General features: G+C 54.3%; 2 protein-coding genes across 2 annotated transcripts; one reads left to right on the top strand and one right to left on the bottom strand.

The window, feature by feature from the left end:
- Positions 1 to 4,583: 4,583 nt before the first annotated feature.
- On the bottom strand, positions 4,584 to 10,410 carry MYL4 (myosin, light chain 4, alkali; atrial, embryonic). Its single transcript, XM_009883841.1, has 6 exons — positions 10,308 to 10,410; positions 9,414 to 9,441; positions 6,735 to 6,884; positions 5,995 to 6,168; positions 5,506 to 5,583; positions 4,584 to 4,817 (listed from the first exon to the last, which is right to left on the bottom strand). Exons 1-6 carry the CDS (start codon positions 10,404 to 10,406, stop codon positions 4,789 to 4,791), a joined length of 558 nt encoding a protein of 185 aa, XP_009882143.1. The 5' UTR covers positions 10,407 to 10,410; the 3' UTR covers positions 4,584 to 4,788.
- Positions 10,411 to 14,208: 3,798 nt separating this feature from the next.
- Positions 14,209 to 20,888, top strand: LOC104285403 (parathyroid hormone/parathyroid hormone-related peptide receptor-like). The gene is made up of 13 exons (XM_009883858.1): positions 14,209 to 14,286; positions 15,922 to 16,027; positions 16,495 to 16,605; positions 16,726 to 16,850; positions 17,064 to 17,158; positions 17,522 to 17,708; positions 18,159 to 18,312; positions 18,501 to 18,561; positions 19,147 to 19,213; positions 19,510 to 19,604; positions 19,973 to 20,114; positions 20,241 to 20,282; positions 20,520 to 20,888. The coding sequence occupies exons 1-13, from the start codon at positions 14,209 to 14,211 to the stop codon at positions 20,886 to 20,888; spliced, it is 1,632 nt and encodes a 543-aa protein (XP_009882160.1).
- Positions 20,889 to 24,302: the final 3,414 nt, after the last annotated feature.

Genomic DNA, 24,302 nt, shown 5'->3' with positions numbered 1-24,302 from the left:
ACAATTGTCCCCTGGGGCCCCCCGGCCGCCATCACCGGCGGCTGGCTGGGCGCCCTGTGGGGCCAGGCCCTGTGCTGGGCTTTGGCTGGTGGTTCCCTCGGCTCTGCACCCGGTGGGGGGGTCAGCACGGCCCAGGTCCTGCCCCCATCAAGGACGGGGGGTCCTGAGGTGGCATGGCTCTCCCTGAGATAGCTGGGAGTAAAGTGGGCAGATTGGGGTACCGGGACCAGGTTATTTGACAATTACAGTTTGAATCTGTTTGCAGGTGGCAGTTTGTCTGAGTCATCAATGCCATCAGCGGTGTGAGGTTAATGGTTGCACTCGATGATCTTAATAGGTCCCTTCCAACTTAGACGATTCTATGGGTCTATCTCCAGGCACAGAGAGAGCTCTCTTCCCTTCCCAAAAGGGTACAATAAAGATGCACGACTAAACTTCAATTTATTAAAAATACTGACCTATTAATAACCATCTGCGAGTAGCAGAGACCGTCCTTCTCCAAACCCTTCTGTGGGCTTCCTGGAATACAACCACCACCCCCAGCACACACGTGCACACCTACACACACAGACTCACTGCTCTCTCTTGCTCCTCCAATACCTTTCGCACTTGTACTCAACCACCTGAGGGACGGATCCTGGCAATGCCTGGTGTGCTGCTTTTATTCTCATCTGAGAATAAAGGTGCGTGCGTGGTGCTTGTGTTGAAAAGTTGCGTGCAGAACAGGAGGGCTTGGCCTGCCTGCTTCCCCACTCTCTTTGTGCATCTTTCTCCGCATTTCTGTAAAGCGTTTTTACAAGTTTGCTATCGCTCCAGTAAATCTGCAGGTGTTTGCTTTCAGGGTGTGAGCAGGTTGGCATGGAAAGGCAAAGCTTTCTGCAATCCCTGACCTAAGACAAATAACAAAATGGGTCACGGAGCAGTGCTTTCCCCCTGGGATGGATACCTGGCTCGCTATCCCGTCAACCTGAGTCATTTTGCTGAACACGAAGGGTGCAAACACCACGATACAGTGAAGTGTCTGTCTTTGGCCTCAGACGCTGACGGTGATGATGGTGACGTGCGCGTACGTGGGTCGGGGGGTCTGAGGGAGCCTTTCAAGGGGCACAGTCTGTGCTCATCAGCCCATCCCCATCTTGCTGCCCTCCCGTGCGTGGCTGATAACTCCTCAGGATGAAAGCTGGCTCCATCTGTCTCTTCCATTTGACGGGGCACAGCACTAACTCTCCTGACATCCAGACCATCTTTGGTATGAGTCTCTCTGTCTTATCGCAGCCTGAGGAGACGCAGCCATAGGCTCTCCTTAGAGTGGGGGGGTTATTTTTACCTCTCCGCAGAGTCCCCTGGACGCAGTGTCCGACCTATAAAAGGACAGTGTTGACTATTGTCTTGGGGCATCTTGATTTGTGGAGATTCCTCTAGTCCCGAAGTGCAGATCTGCGTGTGGAACCACTTGCTGGCATCCACAGATGCTTTTTATAAATGTCCATGGCACTAAAACCACTTGCTCCTCAGGATCCTCAGCTTTTCCAGAGGAGGAGGCAGGGCGTGGAGGCACGTATAGGTATACAGCTATAAAGATAGAGAGGTATATACTGTGCCTGCTCAAGTGCATCATTCCAACCTGCTTTGGTACAACTCAGCTCTGCTTTACCCTAAAGAGACAGAACAGATCCCCAAAGTAAGGCATGGCTGGCTGTTACCCCGAGGGTGCTCCAAAGGCTGGATTTCACAGCCCTCACGTTTTTCTCTAGTTCTCACTGTCATTTTCCACTGCTCTCTTTTCTGTCTGTCTCTGTGCAGGAGTCTCTTTGGTTTTAATTTACAGTGTCATTCCTGTCTGCACAGAAGCTGGAGGCTCGAATAGAAGGCTTGTACTCTGCATATAGGAGCGAGAGCGCAGCCTCTTGGCTTGCCAGGGCAGGAATATCACAGCTAGCAGGGCCCCCAGTATCTGCAATGGATCTCTGCAAGTTCAGGCAGGTCCCCCGCCTCTCCTCTGCTCGGTTGCACTCTGCAACAGCACGTTCCTCTGCAGGAGTCAATGCCACCGTGGTGGCAAGGGCAAACGTGACCCCGGAGCGAGCGTGCAGCAAGCAGCATCCTTTCTCACCCTGCCACCACCATCCTTTTCACAGGTTAAAGCACAGATAGTACATTAAAGACACGAGATGCCCAGATCCTCCCTCATGGAAGCTGCAGAAATACCACAAACAGAAGCTAAACTCTAATCTTGCATCTATAAACAGCTTATGTTGCTTTTTATGAGCGTTTGAATCAAGCAGTGGGAATTGAAAGCAGCTGTTACTCAGTCACTGCACAGAAACGAGCAAGTGGCGGCTGAAGTCAACCACATTGGAGCAAAACGCCTGCAATTTCTAGTCAAAGTCACGGAGCGAGGATGTTGGAATAAAGAACAAATCAAAGAAAAGCGTTTTCTGCTCCCAGGTGTTCCGCTGATGGGAGGGCTGAGTTATCTGTCATGAATTATTCACCACTTCTAATGATGCTATGATGATTTTTTTGCAGGTAGGAAGAGGGACAGAGCCACCAGCTTGTGTCGCACAGCCCCCGGACAGCTTCTGGCTGCGGACACATCATCTGCCTGGAGAGGAACCACCCAGAGAGCCCTGTCCTGGCTGGGCTTCATCCCGTGCAGGACACCACCCGCACCCCAGGGACGCGCTGTCCCATGCCATGAGGGTTGAGGCGCGACCTGGCCCAGAAATACCCTTCACTTCCCTGTTTTCCTTCCCCCTCGCTGATTCATCAGGGTTCAACTTCCTGGAAACCAACCTTCAAAACTAGACTTTTGGACCTGTCAATGATACAGAAAAAATAATGGTTTTAATGTTTTCTCTGATGTTTTCATTTTTTTTTGAAAGAGCCTCTGGCCTTTTCTGGCTGGGACAGGCAGCACGTTGATGAAGGAGAGGTGCCCGCTGGTCTTTCCCGTGACAGGGACGGTGGCAGGGCCAAGCAGGTCCCTCGTTGCTCCATGGTGCAGTTCAGCCTGTACCTGGAGCGAATGCTCACGGGGCAGCATGTTGTAGGGTGGATGGGCTACAGGTTTGAAAAAGAGCTTGTTTGAGGCGAGAGAGGAGGTGAAGAACCTCCCAAGAACAGGGGCTCTGTTTGATGCAACCTGTCCCTCATGCTCACTTTGCTCCAGGCCTCCATCAACAAGACATGGCCAAACTGCAGCCCAGCTCCTGGCCCCACACTGAGGGTGGGGTGATGAACAAAGACCCTCACCCCCAAGTCTGAACTCGTCCCTCACATCTAGCAGTCATAAAACCTCCTTTTTCCCCCCTCTCTGTGGGAACATTCTGCTATCTCTCAAAGCTGGTGGAGACCAAAGGGTCTCCTTCATCTACTGCTTCAATGAGTAATCCAAAGCCAAAGCAGAGATACCGTTTAAGAGAGGAAGGAATGAAATTTAATGAGCCAAGTGGCACAGGAAGTTCCTGAAAAGAATAACTTCAGGTTTAAAACCAAGTTGCAGATCTCTCATTGTATACCGAGGGTTAGACACACACACGTGGAGGCCAACTCCTCAAGGTTGAAACGTCTCTGCAGATGTGTGACATCCAGGGAGGAAGGGACATGGATGGAGGAATCGCGCTGTTTGTGGTGCTCGGGTGGGTTCAAACGTTTCCGAGAGCCTGGGAGACAAGCATGAGAGGGCTTAATGCAATGAATCTTTGAGACAAGAATGATCCTTCTCAGATGAACCCAAAATGTCAATAGCCGTAATGCCACACCATTAAAAAGCCAGTCTTTCATGCAAATCGGTTTGCGTAGAATTAAATCTCCCTGGCAGCATTTGCCACCTAACCACCTGTACTGCTGAGCTGATGAACAGGAACCGGGGAGAAATGGATTAATAGATAAAAGGATGCTAAACACTCAAAGTTCAGACTTCGGTCTGTCTCCATTTTAACCTTCTGATGTTTAAAGAGATTTATAGAGAAGGGGGGAAGAGATTTTAAAATGTTTAATTTGTGTATTTAGCAGTAGCTGAAGGTCATTTTTTTCTTTTTCTTTTTTTTTTTCTTTCCCTGCTGCCTTTCACACAGCTGAGGAGAGGGAAATATGTTTAAGAAAAGTAAGCGAGATAACAAAACCATAAGAAACTGGCAGGGGAGTCTGAGGCCAGCTCTTAGTAATTTGGATTTTCTTTTAAATTCAATAGATTTCCAGGGGATATTTCACCCTAAAAGAAACCTGTTTCTCTGTTTTCCTCAGACAGACTTGGAGAAACACAAAAAGCTTAACAAACATCAATGATACGTTTTCCATATTCTTTCTAATGTTAATGGGAATGTTGATATGACTTAGTTCAGAAATTTCCTTGCTAAATACTTGGTATTTTCTTTGCATGAAGTCATTCACTGCTGCAGGTTTTTAAATATTTATTTCCACTGGCTGCTGCTTGATGACCACCTGAGCCTCTGGCGGGTTAGAAAATGTACCGCCATAAACCACACCAACCTCTCCCTTTCCGAGCAGAGAATCGACATAATTAACCAGATCACGACTGACAGTCCCAGGGTTGATGCTGTCCCGATAAATTTTAAATGGCACCAGATACAAATGAAGTTCATTACCGTGAACACAGTTTTTTGTGCTTTCAGAGCTGGGATTATTCCTGCAGCATTAGTCCACTGCAGGGTTGCTTGTGGGGTTTGGGTTTTGATTCCTCTGCCCCTGGCTGTTATATGCAGGATTTCCAATTTTGGAGTAAGCAGCAGGAGGCTCTGATAAACTCACCTGAAGTTTCTTCTTTCAGCCAGACATGATGTGCTTGACAAAAGCTGAGGAGGAAACGAGAAATGAGAACAAGAGAGGTCAAAGCATGCTGTGAGCTGTGGTGGGGCAGGCAGAGAGGCTGCGGGGGTACCCCCAGCCCAGGGCACCCCAAGGATGAAGAGCACATGCGCTGCCAGGACTGAGATTTCTGCTTCTGTTCCCACCTTATACCTGCCACCCCAAACCTGTTTAGTGACACCAAACCCCTCTTGGAGACAAGCTGGTACCGCTATCCCCAGTTTTCTGAAGCCAAGGGAAATGGGTACCCTCTTTTCCTCAATGCTCTCCAATTTTAGGGGTTCCCAGATTTAACCACCCCTTATGCCAGATTTTTACTCTCTTAGAGTCGTGAGTGATCTGGGTCTCCAAATGTTCCCAGTTAGCTTCTGCTGAAAAAGATGCTGGCTTTGTTTATTTTTGATAGCTTACAACAAAAGAGTGCCAAAACTAGGGATAAAACAGTCCTGAAACCCTTGGAAACATGCTGTCTTCAGCTGCTTTTACTGGAAATCACTGGCACAACTGCCTTGTTCCCACCCCAGCTGACACGTCTCACTGCTCTCCTCGGAGAGGCTTCGGAGGGTGATCCACACCTCCCTCTCACTGATCACCAATGTCCTTGCAGGGGACATTGCACCTTAAGACAAGACAACTGTGACTGAGATAGCCCCGATGGGCATCTCTTGCTCCTACCTTCATAGTTGATACAGCCATTGGCATCTTCTTGACCTGCCATGAGCTGCTCCACCTCGCTTTCCGTCATCTTCTCCCCTGGAGGAGGAGGATGGAGAGATGAGGGGAAGGGTTCTCAGCCCACCAAGACCCTCCTGTCCTTCTTCCAGAGAGCCAAAGCCACCAGAGGAAGGAAAAAGGGATTAAAAAGGAGCTGTGTGCCACTACAGACTGGGGAATGCTAATGGAAGATTGTAGAGAGGGGACCAAGCTGCAATGGCTGTCTGCTAATTGAGGATTTTATGGACTCTCCATCTCATCTGGATCACACACGAAGCTGTGGCATAAGATGGAAAAGGCCACACATTCAGGAGCCATTCGCTCCTACAACAGCCTACGAGCAGCAGGTCTCTCCAACGCAGGAGACCAACAAACTAACCTGAGCCATTTGCCCAAAAAGAGCTTAGGGGTGGCCTGTGTCCTGCTCCCCTCCCCAGGGCCAGCCCGTACCCAGCGTGACCAGCACATGGCGCAGCTCGGCCCCCATCACCATCCCGTTGCCCTCCTTGTCGAAGACACGCAGCCCTTCCACGAAGTCCTCGAAGGTGCCCTGCTCCTTGTTGCGGGTGAAGTGCTGCAGGATGGGGAGGAAGGTCTCGAAGTCCAGCATCTTTGTGTTCATTTCTGGAAGGGGAGGAGGAGATGGGGTCAGAGATTAATTTAATTGAACTGAAGTCATCAGCCTCTGAGGACCTCCTGCTTAACTTTCCTGTTCTCATTTCCATCTGAGCACAGGAAAGAAACCCCACAAGGTGGTGGGACTATCAGCATATTATACTTGAGATGGGAAGATCTGTGTGAGGAATGAAGTATTAACATCTGGTGACTGTATGCAGACTGCTGGTATCAGCCAAAATCTAAAACCAGCAGGTCGGTTCTGTGTCACCAGGGCAATGTGGCTGCACTGGGGCTGGTCAGGTCACACCAATTTGCACCAGCTCAGGATATGATCTGCTAAGCATCAGTTGCCACCATCCCCAGCTGAGGACAGCCTATCCCTTACGTCAGCCATGGTACAGGGAGGGGGCGTGAAGGAATTTTGCAGGAATGAAGCCTCTCTGCGTCATTTCCTTCCCAATTCCTTCATCTTGCACGGCTGCTCCTATGGGGGATGTAACCCTTCACTTGCTGCCAGGGAGCAGAGGGATTGCTTGTCCCACCCTGTCCCCACTGCCCCGGTTTGCTGTCACCTTCTGGTTTGGGCTTGCCCAGCACTTTCAGGACCTCTGCGTTGGTGGGGTTGTGACCGAGTGCCCGTAGGACGTCTCCACACTGTGCGTAGGTGATCTGCATGGCTCCCGTGGGCGTCCGGTCAAACAGGCTGAAGGCTTCTTTGAACTCTGCAGGGAAGAAGAGCTCGGATGTCCTCTGCCATGCTGGTTCCATTTCCCACCCTGCCAGGAGCGAGTCCTGCCTGGTGGGCAGGGAAGGGATGGACACATGCGTGGCGAGTGCCCTCTGCGCCCGATGTGGTGCCCAGGGCGGGCAGCCCTGCGCTACCTTGAGCGAGGAGCCACTGAAGCTTGCCAGACTCCTTCAACGAGTCGCTCAGCTTCTCAAGCAGGTTTTGCCACCCGTGCGGAGAGGGCTGGACAAATCCTGCTGGGATTCCTGCACCACCTTGTGCTGGCAGCACCAGCTGCAGGTGCAGGCTGCCATCTCTGCTGCAGAACATGCCCTTTGCTCTTCTCCTTTTCGAGACTCGGGCCTCCTGAGGACCCCATGACCATCCTGCTGCACCCCCATGGTGCCTACAGCGCCCCGTCCGCCCTGCTGGCATCCCCCCAGCCCCAACCAGGCAGACACAGCACAGCATTGCTCGTGTTTGGGGAAGGGTGACCATGCCCACCCCAGCCTTGCAGACCACGTGTCACACCAGCCCTGCGTGGAAGGACACCGGAGATTCATTTCCAACCTCATTCCCATAAATTATCACTCCATTGAGTGTTACATTTTACCTGGAGGAAAAAAGCTTTTATTAGCAACAATTAAGGATTGCTTTCCTTCTGTGTATGATGTTTTTCAGCTTCCCGACCTGCTGCTGGATTCTCTCTTTAATCCCAATGTTGGCTGAACACATGGTTTCGTGGTGGTTTTGGCAGTGTTAGGTTAATAGTTGGACTCGATGATCTTAAAGGTCCCTTCCAACCTAGGTGATTCTATGGTTCTATGGTTCTGTGGTTCCACACAGACCACCATGTACCTGTGCTGCTCAGAGCCTGGTTCTCTGCCTCTCATTTCAACCCAGATGATCTTCTCCGCTACAACAGGGTCCTCGCTGGTGTTGGGGTGCAAAACGTGAGAAACCAGTCTTCCAGGAACCCCCCTAAATCCTTACCCTCCTCCTCTGCAGGCAAGCCAAGGACCCCGAGGCTGGTGGCCGGTGCCTGCCTCTCCAGCTGCTCCACGCAGGCAGCGAGATGGTGGTTTTCCTGCAGCAGATGCTCCACAAACTTCTGGATTTCATCCTGCTGCCTCCAGACCAGTGAGGCCACCTGAGCAGTTGACTGACCCAAGTGGGTAATCAGCCTTTCGACCCTCTCCACCTGAATGCTCAGAGCTGTGAGTTTCTTGTCCATGGCGCCACTGAATTCCAGGTTCTGGTCCATCTTCTTCCTGACGTCCAGCAGTAGTTTACTCAAAGCGAAGCCGCTGCTCCTCCTGCTGTTGGGTGGGATGAGACGATCGCGGTCTCCATGCGGAGATGGAGATGTCACGGCCTGGTAGGCATTGCCTTGGGCTTGGTGGGAATCCTTGTCCAGGGCTTTGGGTTTGCTCCGTTTTCTACTTGGCATCTTTATATCTTTTGCAGAGCCTCACCATCCCCTGGACCTATCCACACGATGTCCCAGCCGAGTCCCTGTAGTCCTGTCCACAGTCCCCCCCAGCACCTTGGGGTGCTGCTGTTAACCCTCTTGACCTCACAATGGCTCCATCTCCGCAGGTGAGGTCCTTCCATCCGGCTCTGGGGTGGTCCAGGGAGGGACGCCACCGCCTGTGAGTCCCTGGGTCGAGAGACACCGCTATGAAGGTGCTCCGTGATGTCCACTCCTGACTACCTGGAGCCATGGGAGCATGTCACATGCTCTGGGACGTTGCTGCAGGTTAAACCCAAATATCTTTACATTTTAACTTGCTCACATTTCCACTGGCTCTCTTTTCGCCTTTCAAAAGCTGGTTTGGGGGCCAAGCCTGCAGGAGGTCTCCTCCTCCCAGTATTCCCACCAGGATCTGCCCTCAGATCTTGTCCCTTCCCTAGTCTGTACAGAGGCATTAAAACTGCCTGTGGAGAGATGAGAAATCCCAGTCCCAGCTCAGCCCCTCAGCATGGGGCTGTCCCTGCATCGCCAGAGGCTGCTCCTCCCTCGCGAATCCCAGACTTTGAACCCGGCTGCATCTCTCACCATGAATGGAAAAATACCTTTTCCCCGCCAGGCTCTGGACTGGGGATTATCCTCTTTGAGTGGGGCACCCTCAGCGCAGAGCGAGGAGCCAGGATCCATTCATTGCTCCCGGCAGCCCGGCGCTGCAGCCCCGGCTAAATCCCTGCGCTGGCTCCCACTCCCCTCCAGCATCGCTCCCGTCTCCGTCTCCTGCCTCCTCCCTTCCCACCAGCGCTCTTCCCCATCTTCTTACTGTCCCCATGCTGGTCAGGGATGTGACTTTCTGATTTCATATGTCCCTTCTACCTGCTAGGAAACCCCACGAGCCCATCCTGGAGGATGAACAGCGTGTTGGGGGGAACGGGGTACCGGGGGGCGGATTTAATGTGTGGGGGCTTTGCTCTCATGTCTGCTGCAAAAAACTGCCTGGAAGAAGGACTCCCCATTTCTAATGCCATCTCTGGGAGAAGGTGAATCTGTGCTTACCTTCGATCTGCTCTGCGGGGAATTCAATCTGTCGGGAGAAGAGAACAGAGCCGGGCATGAGGGCTGAGTTACTGCTGGGGTGACGATGGGGCTCTCCCCTGTGTTTGACACTCTCCCTCCCGAGACTCCCCCTGCGCGGGGCCGAGGGCCGTATCCCTGCCGTGTTCGGCCGTATCCCTGCCATGTCTGGCTGTATCCCTGCCGTGTCCCGTGCTGTGCCCGGGAATGCTCCTGCCCTCACTGCTGGGCCGAGATCCCCGTGGAAAGCGCAGTGGGCAGGAGATGGGCAGGCATTGGGGATGCTCGGACCATGGTCAGGGCTATTTTGGGTGGAAAGGATGTTATTTGAAGGCTTGATCCCTAGTTCAAGTGATTAAACAGCCTCCGTGCTGATCCTGCTCTTAATAACTCCCCTGCCACAGCTCTGGCTTAAAAATGTGACTATATCCTGGGGAATCACGCGAAAAGTGAGCTCCCATTGTGGAGACTTGGATAAAAGATGCTCTCACATGGAGGAGACAGCGCAGGTGGCAAAATACTCTAGGATGGAGACAGTGGGTGGCAGAAAAGCTTTTTAATGCTGCTGGGGCCCCGCCATGGCATTTCAGCCAGGAGCATTCAACTCCACAGCCGGAGCTCTGGCGGCAGCGCCCCGGTGCAAGCGCGAAGCAGTTTCTTTGGGTGAGAGCAGGGCTGGTTGGGGGAAGATTGAACCATCCCCCCAGAGAGGAGAGCATCACTCCCAGCCCGCAGCATCAATGCAATCGGATAATTTTCCCCTCCCAGCCCTGGCGCTCAGCCTGGCTAACGACGTTCGCGTGGTGCGTTGCATTGCCCGTGCCTGGCAGATGACAGGCACGAAGCAAGACGGTGATGTCTCCATTCCTCACTCACCTTCACGCTCTTGGGGTCGAAGGCAGGCTCTCTGGGCGGCTCGGGGACTGGAGCCGCTTTGGCTGCTTCTTTCTTCGGGTCGGGTTTCTTGAGCGGCATCGCGCTGGGTCTTTGCAAAGGTGCAGGGATGAGTCCTGCCGCCCAGCAAAGCAACCGACCAGAGGGATGAAAGGCAAAGCCTGCTCCTTCCCTTATATACAGAGCCCTGTCCTCACCCCGGAGGGGCAGGCCAGCTGCTGGAGCAACTGCTGCTTACTATAAAAGGAAGAAAACTCAAACGAGAGGGGCCCCAACTTGACAATTGCCCATTGTCATCGGCTCCCAGCGCAGCGAAGCCACCAGCCGCCCCCCCTGCCCCTCCCCAGCCGCAAAAGGGAGGATGTCTCCCCCTCCAGCACCTGCACCGGGTGGGCTGCACGGGGGCCGCTTGCTAAATGATCACTGGAAACCTAAACGCGGACGGCCCCGGGTGCCTGGCAAGAAAATAGCAACACGACGGCTGATAAACCTGCTGCCATACCCATGGGAAAAGCACGTCTGTTTTTAGGCAGGCCTGCAAGGGTGGAAGCTGCAGAGCCCTTTTTAAGATGGGGATTTATGAAGTGCTGCTTCAAAGGAGCGCAGTTGTCTCTGAACGACCCCCCCCAGCCTCGTGCTCGGGGTCTGGTTTGCCCCGAGCTCTCGGACAAGGCGCTGGCAGGACCTCGGAGGAGCTGCGCGGCCACGCTGCGGGCGAGAGACCATGCTAACCTTTGTCAGGATGGCGGGCGAGGGTAATGCGAATGACGGTTAAAGCTGGGCATTTAATTTCTCGTCTCAGGATCTTTCACAGCCCTGCGCCACGGTCCTGTGCATCCCCAAAACCTGTGGGGCAGAGTGGGCCATTGGGTCTCCTTTCAGCTCCTCTCCAGGCACTGGGCAGGCTCCAGTGGGAGATGCTCCTGCTCTCACCCTCCTCTCCCAACTGTTTGGAGATCCGCAGAAGAAGCAGAAGAAGTCATCAAGGTTCAGCAACCCAGAAAACAGGTCTCAGGGAGTTTACTGAGACATCCTAAACCATCCAGTCAAATACAGCCGGATTGTAACAGATCATGGGAGGAGGAAAACCCATCCCTAGTTTGCACTGAGGTCCCAGAGCTGGTGTTTTGGTAATGGAAAGAAATGGGAAAAAATTAATTACAACAGATGAGAGCATCTTCTCTGCCGTGGAGATGCTGCACAGCCCCGTTTCTCCAGCCAGCGCTTGCTTAAATTGGGCTGCAGGGACGGTTGCAAGCCGCTGGGTGGAACAGGATCCTGCGAGATGCTGTTAGTCCTGGTACGAGAGCTATGAGGTCCTGGTGCTGGCTGGAGTCTGAGCCATTAGATTTGTACATATATATATATACACACACACACATTATCTACGTACGTATTTAAGTTTTGGTTATACATAGATATCAAAAATGTGGTTCAGTTTATATTTGCAGGTGGTTGAGTCAGGCCGGTTCAGGTCATGTTGTATCGCAGCAGCTCAGGCTTGGCATGACCAGGGGTCAGCCTAATCCTGCTGTTTCGGAGCTGCTGCAGGGCTAGGAGCAGTGGGAACCGGGGGTGTCACCGGCTCAGCCCTGTGCCCAGAGGCCCCCCAGCCTCTTCCCTGCTGAAACGCTGCTCCAGCCGGAGGCTGAGCCATCGCCAGCTGGGTTACGGGGGTCTTTCGGGAGGAGGCAGTAGCTGCAAACTGCTGGGAAATTTGCTGTCTGCCGTCATCTCACAATCGCTAGCGTGGATTCAGGGAGCTGAGGGGGCTGGATGATGGGGCTGGGTGGGTGTCATTTGCAATAATTGCTCTCCAGATCTCTCTATAAGATAGCAAGTAATTTAGCAAAAGAAAAAAAACCAACAACCCAACATGTTTTGCTCACTGCAAACTCAGAGCCTGGGTCAGATTTCGCCTGCAGTGGGAATCAAATTGCCCCTGAGCATTGCTGCCTCCCCCTCAGCCAGCATCCATCCATCCACTCGACTCCAAAATAACCTTACCTTAACTCCATCCTCGCTTCCCGGCAGCTTCTGGGTCAGAAATCAGTACCCAGAAGAGCCTTCAGAAAGAATTAATCTTGCAATTTGACCGCGTATCCCATCTCCCGCCCTGCGTGCCCACGCAGCATCCCGATGAGCGAGCGCGGGAGCTGCGGTGCTGCTTGGCAGAGCGATGCCGCTGGGGCCGGTGTCGGCACCCATGCGATGGTCCGGGGTGGTGGCTAAATTGGGCTGTGGAGATGGGCAGCTGCCAAAGATGCCCTTAATCCCTCCTTGATTTACAGCTGATTGCCAAGGCAGGGAAAGCAACCAGGAGGCTTCTTTTCCTGTCTCATTTAATCAGAGGGAGCAGCAGCACCTCCCGAGCGCTGTCATTTGGATTTGCTTTGCTCCCTCAGCCAGCTGATAAGCCTTCCCCCACCCCAGGAGCCAAACAAAAGTCTGACCAAGTAGCCACAGGGGCTTGTGGTCGGGTCCAGGATGAGGTGCCCTGCCAGGAGAACCCCGAGGGAGGCTCCGGGCTCTGCCCTGCGCGGGATTTTGCCCTTACAGAGGCAGCAATAGCTGTGCATGGCCATGGATTACACGGGCCACGAGTGAAGCTGTGGGTTGGGAACCTGCTGTTCCCGGGGTTTGGCACTGGGCTTTTGAATTTCAGCCTCATCTCACTAATGATGACCTGCTGGGGGAACAAGGACTCCCCGTGTTGCGCCCCCATCTCCCCAGGGGGATGCTCGGGCTGCTTGGGGGACACAAAGTGTTGGAGCTGGCGCGGAGGTGGGAGCAAACCACGTATCTGCATCATCCTGAAACACAGAGGACAGCCCTGGCGTCTCCCCAAGGGGACGCAGGTGACAAGGGACCGCTCCAATGGGGACAGTGTCAGCTGCGGTGGGACCAGCTCTGACCCACCGGTTCATCTTATCTCATTCACGGGCCGTGGGAGGGACCCATCAGGGTGGAAACTCCCTGGTGCCAGTCCTGTCCGTCTGTCCTGCCTGTTCCCACATCAGCCTCGCCTCAGCAGAGGGCTAAACGCAGTTGTGCGGTGAGGTCCTTCTGCAAACAAGCGCACGAAGTGGGGTGCTTGTCCTAGTGGGGTGCGGGGCTGATCCCGGCACATCTCCCCAAGAGCTTCCCGAGAGAAGGAAAAGGGTTAAACTGGCGTCTGCCTGAAAGACATCCCATCTCCAGAGCATCATGCGAGGTGATGCTCACTGCTCGCACCCTCTGCCTCCAGCCACCTCGCTGGGATTTTCCCTACCGTCTGTCCTTCGGTTCCTTGGGACCAGTCTGGGCTGGAGGGGACCGAGCAGCGAGGGGGTGGCGGGGGGATGCTCTGACAGCTGAAAAATGAGCCACCCAGGCAGTGAGAGAAGTTTCTGAAAAGAGAAGAGGAATCTGCCTTGAATGAAGAGGATTTTAGCACCTAGGGCTAAGCCAATAAACCTCTGCCATCCCCATCCGAACGGGAATTGTTTGCACATGCTCCAGGAGCTGCTTAAAGCAGGCGAGACACAGAGACTGAATAGCAGCAAGCATGGTGGGGGGAGAAACCCTCCTGGCCGGTAAGCCTGTGAGCGGTTCCCTGTAGCACTGCCGGGGCAGTGCCCGCCGGGGACAGGGGACTCACCTCGGGGTGCTCTCCCAGCCCTGAGCACCCAGGGACGGGCTGTGCCCCTGCCGCCACCTCGCCTCGACAGGGACCACAGCTGGGAAGGTGCTCCTAGAAGATGCTCTGTCCTGCCGAACGCACCAGCCCTCTCCATCACCTGCGACCCCGGGGCCGGCAGCAATTCCGCTGTCCCCAGGTGAAGGCTTTGCTTTCTCCAGCTCACCATCCCTGAGGTCCCCATCCCAGCAGTGCGGTGGGACCATGGAGGCACCCGTCCCCGTGGGAGGCATCACGGTGGCTCTCCTCTGCTGCTGCCTCCTGAGCTCTGTGTGGGCTCTGGTAAGTCTGCGTGGCCCCGTGGGCTCCTTCGGTCCCTTTTCTGGCTTTAAATATTGCTAATTGTGCAACCAGCTCTGGTCGGGGGCTGCGTACCCCCCGGCTGCACCTCTCGCTCTGCAGACCTGCCAAGCGGGAGCACAGAGCCTCTCACTCCTGCTAAAAGCTTTCCAGCAGCCATGGAGACACTGCGATGTGATGGTTTTTCCATTTCTTGGACGCATCCAGGGCAGGGTTCGCTGCCTCCGAGGCGTCTGGGGAACAGAAGGAGCGATTTACGGTCAGCGCAGGCTGCGCTGAGGGATGCGGTGAGGGCAGAGCTGGGTGCATCCAGCGCCTCTCCCGAAGCAGGGACCCCCTCAGCAGCCCCCCTCTGCCCACCCACCCGGACGGCTGCTTTTGGGAAGAGTATGACCGGGAGTTCAGGGTCTCCTCTCTGGGGGAGGATTTGGCCCCATTTGCCTGTGGGCAGTGCGGGAGCCAACACGACCCCGCTGCATCCCGGCTCCTTTTCACTCCCAGAGCTGTATCCCCATCCCAGCTCCAAACTCAGCATCTCAGTCCAAAACATCCCAAAAGACGTTTGCACGTGTGGCGTGACCGGGAGGCTGCAGCTGCCGCAGGCTGTGCCCATCCTCCACATGGCGCTGCTCCCAGCGCTGGGCGCCCGCTCGTTTGCCGATCCCCGGCCGGCCACTTTCACCAGGGGCTGCCAGACCCGGCTCGGAAGGGCTCATCGTGGGCAACGGGGACATCCAGTGCCCCTGGTGGGGTGGGCGAAGAGAAGCCAGGGCAGAAGCCCAACACGCCACTGATTCCTAGCCCAGAAACATGAAAGTACACACCTTTTTCTCAATGGGTGGAAGGGGACTCATGGTCGGCCTCAGCCTCACAAGAGGGAAAAACACGAGCGGGAAGGAAGGCAGCACTTTTGCTTTTCTCTTCCCCATAGCATTTGGATCTACCCAAAGCTGCACAAACCTGACTCACCCGGAGGGGGTTGGGAGGCCCCGGCCATACCGTGGCCGCTCCATTAGTTTTCCCTTGCCAGCACATCCATTTTCCATGCACACTCCTGTCTTCCCCGCCTGTCTCTTGCACTGGCTGTGACTCTCATTTCTTGCCCCAAGGATGGTCCTGCTTGATGCTACGAGCCTCTGGGCGACACGACCGTGCTGTGGGGTTCAGCGAAGCGTTGTTTCCGTGTCAGGAGATGATGTTCCCTTAACAGCCCTTGCGCCCCTCGTGATTTTGGACTTGGCGTTAATTAGCTGGTTGGATTCAGGGGTTGGTGGCAGGGAGCAAAGGGGTGGTTTGTGGCAGCAGAAGTGATGTGGGTCCTGCCCTGAGCTGGGAAGCATTTCTGGGTGTCTCGTCAACCACTTTTGGGGTGCTGCTGGGACAGACCAGCTTCACCCCCAGCTCCTGGATCCCAGATCCTGGCCATGGGTGGCTCATGTCACCGAGCAGGTGGTGGCAGCTCTCTGAGGACATGGAGATCACCAAGGTGGGTCGAGTTCTCCCAGGGAGGATTGATCTCTAAATTGTGAGCATGAAGAGGAGACCTGAGCCGAGCTGCCATCTGAGAGTTCTGGCCATGTGGAGATGGGGTTTATCACTTTGATTTTGTCTTGGCAGGTCGATCCTGATGATGTTCTCACAAAAGAAGAGCAGATCTATCTCCTGGTGGAAGCTAAGGAGAAATGTCAGCGAGACATAAAAGCCCAACTGGAGAAGATCAAAGGTAGCATCCCTCCCCCGTGCATGGGTCGGCCGGCCCCAGTAGAGCTGGCTACGTTGTGGGAAATGCTGTCCCCTCCGATGGGAGCATGATGGGGCCAGGGAGGTGCGCAGCTCCTGGGGGCCGCAGGGTCCTGGGGTGGGTTTGTGCAGCTCTTGGCAACATGGCTGCTCAGGGAGCAATTGGGTGCTAATTAAATCATCACCCTGATTAGCCAGCACTGGCTGCCCCATGCGCACTGCAAATGAGAGCACATGGAGGGGCCTCGCCACCCCCCAGAGGAGGTGGGACGTGATGGGACGTGTCCCCCTCCCTGGTCCCCCCTCGGCTCCCCCTGCTCTGCCGGCCAGGGGTGATCGCGTGGCAGCACACTTTCCTCGCCCTGGTCCAGCGTACGCTGGGGGGAACTGGAGGTTACGCCGTGGCCCTGTTTGGAGCCAAAGTGAGATGTGTCTTTGCCCGTTGGCCAGACACCAGCTGCCTTCCAGAGTGGGATGGGATTATCTGCTGGCCAAAGGGCTCCCCCAGCCAGGAGGTGTCGGTGCCCTGCCCCGACTACATCTACGACTTCAACCACAAAGGTAAGCGCTTGCACCCGGGCAGGGAGCGACCTCCCCTTGTGATAATCCTCCACCAAGCAGGGATGTGTCCGGGCTTCCCGCGTGTTCTGCCGCTGTCACAGCACCCGTTGCCGTTCCCAGGTCATGCCTACAGGTACTGCAGCGCCTACGGGACCTGGGCGATGGCTCTCAGCATCAACAAGACCTGGGCCAATTACACTGAATGTGCTCTGCTCTTCTCCTCCGAGAGCCGGAGCCACGAGAAGGTGACCTTGCTCATCGGAGGTGCTGGGAAAAGGGGTCGGGATGGGGACCAGGGAAGAGCCGCAAAGGCCAGGGGAATTGCCGGGAGCAGGGGGCTCTGCCCCCTCTGGTCCCCAAACAAGCCCTGCTCCTCCCGTGCTCTCAGCCCAGGGGCCGGGGGCAGAGGGGGGGCCTGGGCTGCAAAGGGGTCGTGGAGCACAGCCCTTCTCTTCCAGGAGGTGTTTGACCGCCTGCACCTGATGTACACCGTTGGCTACTCCATCTCCCTGGCCTCCCTCATCGTCGCCGTCTGCATCCTCTCATACTTCAAGTAAGGAGGAACGGAACCCCCATCCCTGTGTGGGGGACAACCATCTTCTCCCCACCGCCGGCACACATGACACCCCCGAGGGGGAGCAGCCCCTTAGGGAATGGGAACCAGCCCCAAACCCCAGCACAAACACCAATTTCCCAAAGCCCCAAAACACCCCCAGTATGACCAGCTCCCCGTCCACTCTACCCTACATTTGAAGGGGCTGACACCCCACTTGCCCCAAGATGTGGCTTCTGTGCCCGTGGGAGGGTTGACACCTTGGAGCTCACCTTCTCTGGGACCCCCCCATTGCCTGAGCCCACGTGTGATGAGCTCGTTGGGCAGCCGGGGATGGGATCGTGTCACCCTCCTCCTCCGTAGGCGCCTGCACTGCACACGCAACTACATCCACGTCCACCTCTTCACCTCCTTCATCTGCCGGGCGGTGAGCATCTTCGTGAAGGACATGGTGCTCTACTCGGGCACACTGGCCAGCGAGACGGAGAAGATGCGGGAGGATGACTTCAAGGCAGAAATGGGTCCCTCGCCAGGACAACGAAGCCACCTGGCAAGTGGTGTACCGAGATCAGAGGCAGGATCAGGGGAAAAGGGGATTTAGGAGCGCTGGCGTGAGGGGATGCGCTTGTGACCCTCTCAGATCAGGGCTGTGCTGCTCAGGGGTGATGCAGCCTGGGAGAGATGAAGGGCCACCTACAGCTCTGCCCAGCTTCTCCCCATCCTGGTCCCACAGTAGAGATCAGAGCCACAGAGGACACAGGGCCCGCAGCCTGTCTGAGCTCAGAGTGCCCTGGTATGGGAAATACCTCTCCTGTGGGAAATACTTGCCCTATGTCTGATGCTGGAACATCCCAGGGGAGATGTAGCTCCCCACAAGAGGAGGAATGTGAGCCACACGTGGGGCACAGCCCGGGTTTTGCTTGCCAGAGAGGAAAAGCCACCGGGTTTTGCTTTCAGGGGATGACCTGATATGGGCACCTCTCTGACTCTATATCCACAGGTTGGCTGCAAGGTGGTGGTGACACTCTTCCTCTATTTTCTGGCCACCAACCACTACTGGATCCTGGTGGAAGGTCTCTACCTGCACAGCCTGATCTTCATGGCCTTCCTCTCCAACAAGAACTACCTGTGGGTCCTCATCATCATCGGCTGGGGTAAGTATGGACCCCAACCCAACGCTGTGGCTGCTGAGACCTGCTGGCAGCTGTGGCATCAGCCCCGGTTGAGCGGCACCGAGTGCCCAGATAAGGGCAGTGGGATGCAGACGAGCTGCCAGGAACTAGTTTGGTCTGCAAACATGATGGTCCATCCCTTCTCCTCACTCTGGTTCCTGCTCCTCCAGGTCTCCCCGCTGTGTTTGTGTCTGTCTGGGCCAGCGTCAGGGCCTCCCTGGCGGATACGCAGTACGTAGGTCCAACTTCTGTGACAGTCCTTTGGAGAGGGAAAGACTAGTTGCAAATGCCAGCCAAAAAAATCTGTGGGCAGCAAAACTTCCGAAAATGAAAATTTTCCTAAAAGAACAAGAGGCATCAACGCCGTGTACAAGGCTTGTTCCTAAAATTGACAGTAATCTAGACCCACAGTGGTTTTGTTCTGCATTTGGGAGGAAGCTGGACGCAGGTTTACACCAGAAATCGCTCAATAAACAGTGCAAAGATGAATGCTAAAGGGCACGTTCTGAAGTTAAGCATTTTAAAATGAGAAAAGCCACAGAATGTACAGCAAGAGTTTCAGATGGCCAAGGAGCTCTCAGGAGAGTTAATGACAACTTAAAACCGATTTGCAGCACCGTGATGGTTATGGATGGTTGTAGCACGGCTGCTGCTGGGTCAGGATTTACACAAACTCTGCAAAGTTCTCAGCCAGGGGAGGGGAAGGGTGGGAGGACAGGGACGGTGACGGGGGGTACAGAGAGCCATCAGCTGACAATTTTCTTTACCAGTGATTTCAGGTTTTTCCCAGGTGTTTCTTTACTGGTCTCTCTTCAGGTGCTGGGACCTCAGCGCAGGGAACATGAAGTGGATTTATCAGGTCCCCATCTTGGCCGCCATCGTGGTAAGAACCCCATGGCTGAATCTCCCAACCTCTTTTGGGGAAAGGGGACCAACAGAGACCCAGATATGTTCGTTTGTGGTCACCGGGGTTGGTCCCCAGCCACCCTGGCACCCAGGGAGGGCCCACATGATGCAGAGGGATCCAGGAGCAGCAGTCCCTCCCTGCTCTGACCACGGCATCATCCCCACGTCCCTGCCTGCAGCTCACCCAGACCTGCCTGTCCTCATCCTGGGGGGCTGCTCGGGCAGACCCGGGTCACTGCGGGCAACAAAAGCGCAGCGGCTGTCTGTCGGCAGGTGAACTTCTTCCTCTTCCTCAACATCGTCCGGGTGCTGGCCTCCAAGCTCTGGGAGACCAACACGGGGAAGCTGGACCCTCGGCAGCAGTACAGGCAAGTGCTGGCAGCAGCGAAACCACGTCCCGGCCCTGGTCTGGCTCATTTTCTGCCTGTTCAGCTGAGATGGCCTCTCCTTGACCGAAGAGCAGAGGCGTGGGAATGGCGAGGGAGGGTGGCAGGATGATGGCAGCCGGCGCTTCAGGCAGCTCCGTTCGATCGAAACGGTGGGCTCAGGAGTCCAGGCTCTGCCTGCTCCACCCTCCAAGCCGGACAGGGAGCAATAGCCATGCACAAGCCAGCTGCGGCAGCAGCAGAAGCTGAAGCAGTTGCCCTCTTTGCTAGGATGCTTGCCAACGGCTGCGAGGCGGCTGCAGGCTGGCTGGCACGTCCCGGCTAACGGCTCGGAGCATTTCTCCTCGCAGGAAGCTGCTGAAGTCCACACTGGTGCTGATGCCACTTTTTGGAGTCCATTACGTGGTGTTCATGGCCATGCCCTACACCGAAGTCTCCGGAGTCCTCTGGCAGATCCAGATGCATTATGAGATGCTCTTTAATTCCTCTCAGGTATGTCGACACGGCACTGCCGGCCCTGCTCCGAACACCGTGCCGTGCTCACCTGGGGAGGGGGGAGGCACACGTACACAGCATCCCGGCTCGGGACACAAACTCCACCTCTCTCTCTTTTGGCAGGGTTTCTTTGTGGCTTTTATCTACTGCTTTTGCAATGGGGAGGTAAGTTAGAAGCGTGAGCAGCGGAGCTCCCTGTTACAGCCCCTTTAGGGTTGGGGAAGTTAACCCGCAGCGCCCAGGCTGGGATAACCAGAGGGAACGCTCAGATCCATCCCTCTCGGTAGATTTGGAAAAGAAAAAAAAAAAAAATCCCACTAGGAGTGAAAACCATGGGGAAGGGAAGGGATGGCTGTTTTGCTGTCTCTGGGCACCAGCAGCCATCTCCGATCACTCTCTCAGGTGCAGGCGGAGATTAAGAAAGCCCATTTTCGGAGAAGCCTGGCACTGGACTTCAAGCAGAAGGCGCGTGCCACCAGTGTGGTGGGGAGAGGCTTCTGCTACGGCGGGCTGGCATCCCACGCCACCACCAGCTTCAGCGTGAGCCTGGCGGGGCGAGGGGCAGGGGGCACGCAGCAACGGGGGCTGCTGCTGCTCCCCGCCCGTGCCAACCTGCCCGGCTACATCCCCAGCTCCTTTGCCTCGGATAACTTTTTGCCCTGTCCAACCCAGGAGATGAGCCAGAGAGCCTGTGGGCAAAACATAGCGGACTTAACAGACCTGAATCAGCGTCACCCCAACCTAAACAAAGAGCTGGAGACAATGCTATGAAGTGAACAGCGTCTCTCCCATCTGGACATCCAGCTGTGCCTGGAAAGACGCTGATCCGCACGCCGTGGGCTCCTTTTACGCTTGCATGGAGAGCTGGAGCAGGGAATAGCAGCTGGAACAACACAGTTCCCTTTCCCTCATAGCCAGCGTGCAAAGGGACCATGTGCTCTCGCTCCTTCTTGTACCCACCTGGCCTAAAAACGAGCAGCCAGTTCGAAACCTCATTTCCTTCCACGCGCAAGTGATTGATGTAAGTGATGTCTGTGCATGCAAAGCCTTGAATCATCACCAGGAAACAATCCTCCAGGCTCAGTCTTACCTCGGCAGTCTGGAAGGTGACTTCAGCTCCAGCCTGTACACAGCCGATTCAACGAGCCCAGAGTCCTGACTCCCCTACGTAGCACCAATTCCTGTGTTGTACAGCCCGGGGCTGGCGGAGTGGAGGGTGCCCACAGAGCTATTCCACTGCTCACCCTGCCCTTACTCGCATCCTTGTGCAGCTCACAGATACTGTGAAGCCCAACGCGCAATGCTCAGCCACAGACAGGGAGCATGAGTCACTGGGACACAATGGGCTCAGGGAGGGCGGCCAAGCTCTACGGTCTGGGAAGGACGCAGTGTCCCCCAGGCTTTACAGCACGGCTGTCCCTAAATGCACAGGCCACTGCATGCAAGAGTGTTGGCGCTGTAACCTTTTTGCAGGCTAAAAAGTGAATAAAGAGACAGTCTGCACGGTTTGCTTCTATCCTCAAGCTCCATTACAGACTCAGCGGTGTTACACACAATGACTGGTTGCTGTAGGGCAGCAGAGGGTGTAAGGGTCTGGAAAGCCAGCGGGGTTTACAACCAGGTAGATCCGCTCTCACTGCTCGCTCTCAGGGACAAGGCAGACCTGACCTCCCCCTGCCCGCTCTGCTACATGGGCACCGCCTGGAAAAGCTCATTCCTGAGGAGCTTACAACACCCAGCCTGGATAATTCAGCCAGATCACAGGGGAGGGGAGAACTGTGTCGTTGGGAGAGGGGGGACATATGCCAGTTAAAATTAAACAGCATGTTGGTGGTAGCACGGAGAATTTTTTTCCCCACCTGCTCTAATAAGACACAGTCCCCTCAAGGCAATAATTTCACGATAAAGACAGTGACAGCGAACATGTAACTAATCCTGTGCATTCACAGACCTTCCAGTGAAGATACGAAGTGAGTCACAAGGCTTAGAAAGCAGCGGAGGGACAGCAGCCAGGAGGCGCGTCAGGGAAGGGACGGGCTCTGGGATTCATCTTCTTTAAGTGGTCCAGAAAATGGTACAGAGTCAGGCGCATCCGCACCACCTCCCACCCGAGGCAGCAAGCGCTGTGCGGCGAGGCAGAGGCAGCGCTGAGTGGTGGCAGCGTCTGTCCCGCTCTGGGGGATGAGAGGCAGAGAGAGGGGGTGACTGCTGCGCAGGCACAGAGGCAGGAGCAGACTCCCCAGGGCTGCACTTTGCAAACAAACCTGAGCTTCCTCTAATTGATTTGTTCAGCTGTGAGTTGTGTCTCTTTAGAAGCAAGCAGCACAGCCTGCCACTGCAAGGAGAGAGGTTCTCTTTCAGGGTGGTCAGCATGCTGCTCACACTGCCACCTTGTTCTGCGGAGAAGGAATCAACCCTCTTATGTATCTAACACAGACCTGTGAACTGACATTTATAGCTCTCTGTTAGCGATCAATATTTACTCACTCAAGTCTCAAGAGGCTCCTGGTAGCTGAGGGAGGGGTGAGGAATTTCAGTCGTCCTATCGAACAGCAGAGGGATGCGTTAAAAGGAAGGGGAGAAACCCACGCACAGGGCCAGTTCCCAAGGACAGCGAGCGGAGGTCCAGGAAGGGAGGGAGCAGACAGCAGCTTCAGACTATGGAGCTATTTTTTAGTTTGTTTTGAAACTTAAATCTTTAATTGTGCAGAGTCATCAACCTTAAGTGTGATAAGGAAAGGGGAACGCAACAGCTTGTACATCCCTGCCACATCTGCCCTGAAACATCCTTAATACTAAATACACAGAGCTTGAACTGGTGCAATGAGGTTTCTGCCTAGACTGTGATGACAGAATTCAAGAGGAAGCTATTTTTTTGAAAAAACAAAACAAAACAAAACAAAACACCCAACAGATTAGAGCTAGTTAGTGAGGGGCCCCAAATAATCAAGTTGGTGTCTTAACTGAAACCAGTACACATGCAAGTCAGACCACTAGACCATTGCTGCGTTCTTTCCAGGTCAACTATGAAAGGCTGTGATGAGCAACATATCCCGGGCTGTATCCTTCCCACTTGTAAAACGGAGAAAAAAAAACTATTCCCCAGGAGGCTTTGAAGCTAAAATAGGGTTTGCAAAACAGTTTGGGGTGAAAGATACTGAGGAAAAACACAGAAAGTCTTTTACCTACTACAACCCCCAACTTCTGGTGAAAAAGGGACGCAATCAAATCTCCAATCGGTCAAATCTCCATCCAAATGCCAGAATAGCCAAAGGAAGATGTGGAGAATAAAAAGCACATGCTAGATATTTTTGTCCCAGTAATAAAACATTTACTAGAGCAAGCAGAAAGTAAATGCACAGCTGATAAAGAAAACATCACAATGTCACAAAAACCTGACAGTTTCTGATACTTCTTTCAGTAGAAACAAGACAGAGGTGGGTGCTGACATGTTTCAACAAAAGAGTTCTTCCTTACCTTTATGGCGCAAAAAAAGTTAAAAAATGGGTAATACACACAATGAGTTAAAAACGGGCAAGCAAGATTTTACAGTTTTAACTACGTGTCCAATATGGGGCGATATTTGAGCTGTTCCACTTCATCAATCACTTTTCAGGTTCTCCCTACAGGCTTCTGAGCAGCAGGTCCCTGAATTTCTGAATGAAGCCTCTTCATCTAGCTACGCTTCAAGGGGGGCACCAGCCTTGGACTATTGTGGCGTATCTATATTTTTTTCCCTTTTTTGTTTTTAATTTGAAGAAAGCACTCAGCCCTCTCATAACAGAGGGCACATAGGCACAGCAGAGAGACAAGTTTGCTATGCAGGCTTCCACCAAAATGAAGGTTATTAGGAAAGAAGAAGTTCTTTAAAGGAAAAAAAATTACCTGGGCAATGGGATTGGGATTGATGTACTGACCACAAACAAGCCAGGGAGTCGATCCTACACTACACAGGAATTTGTGGTTAGCTGGGCTGCAGAAGGATCCCTTGAACAGCTTCATACAAATTATTATAAAAAAAAAAAAAGAAAAATCAACTTGCTTCATCCCACCTTCACCAACGCAAATTGATACTTTCTTAGTTGATGGGGAGAGATGTTAAGGGGCAACCTGGAGGCCAAATTATTTGGGGAAAAGAGAATACATAACAAGGAGAGATTGGGGAAGAACTCACCATACTGAACA

Source organism: Charadrius vociferus, unplaced genomic scaffold (genome assembly GCF_000708025.1).
Source record: "Charadrius vociferus isolate BGI_N301 unplaced genomic scaffold, ASM70802v2 scaffold484, whole genome shotgun sequence".
Lineage (NCBI taxonomy): Eukaryota > Metazoa > Chordata > Aves > Charadriiformes > Charadriidae > Charadrius > Charadrius vociferus.
This window is presented reverse-complemented; position numbering and strand designations above follow the sequence as displayed.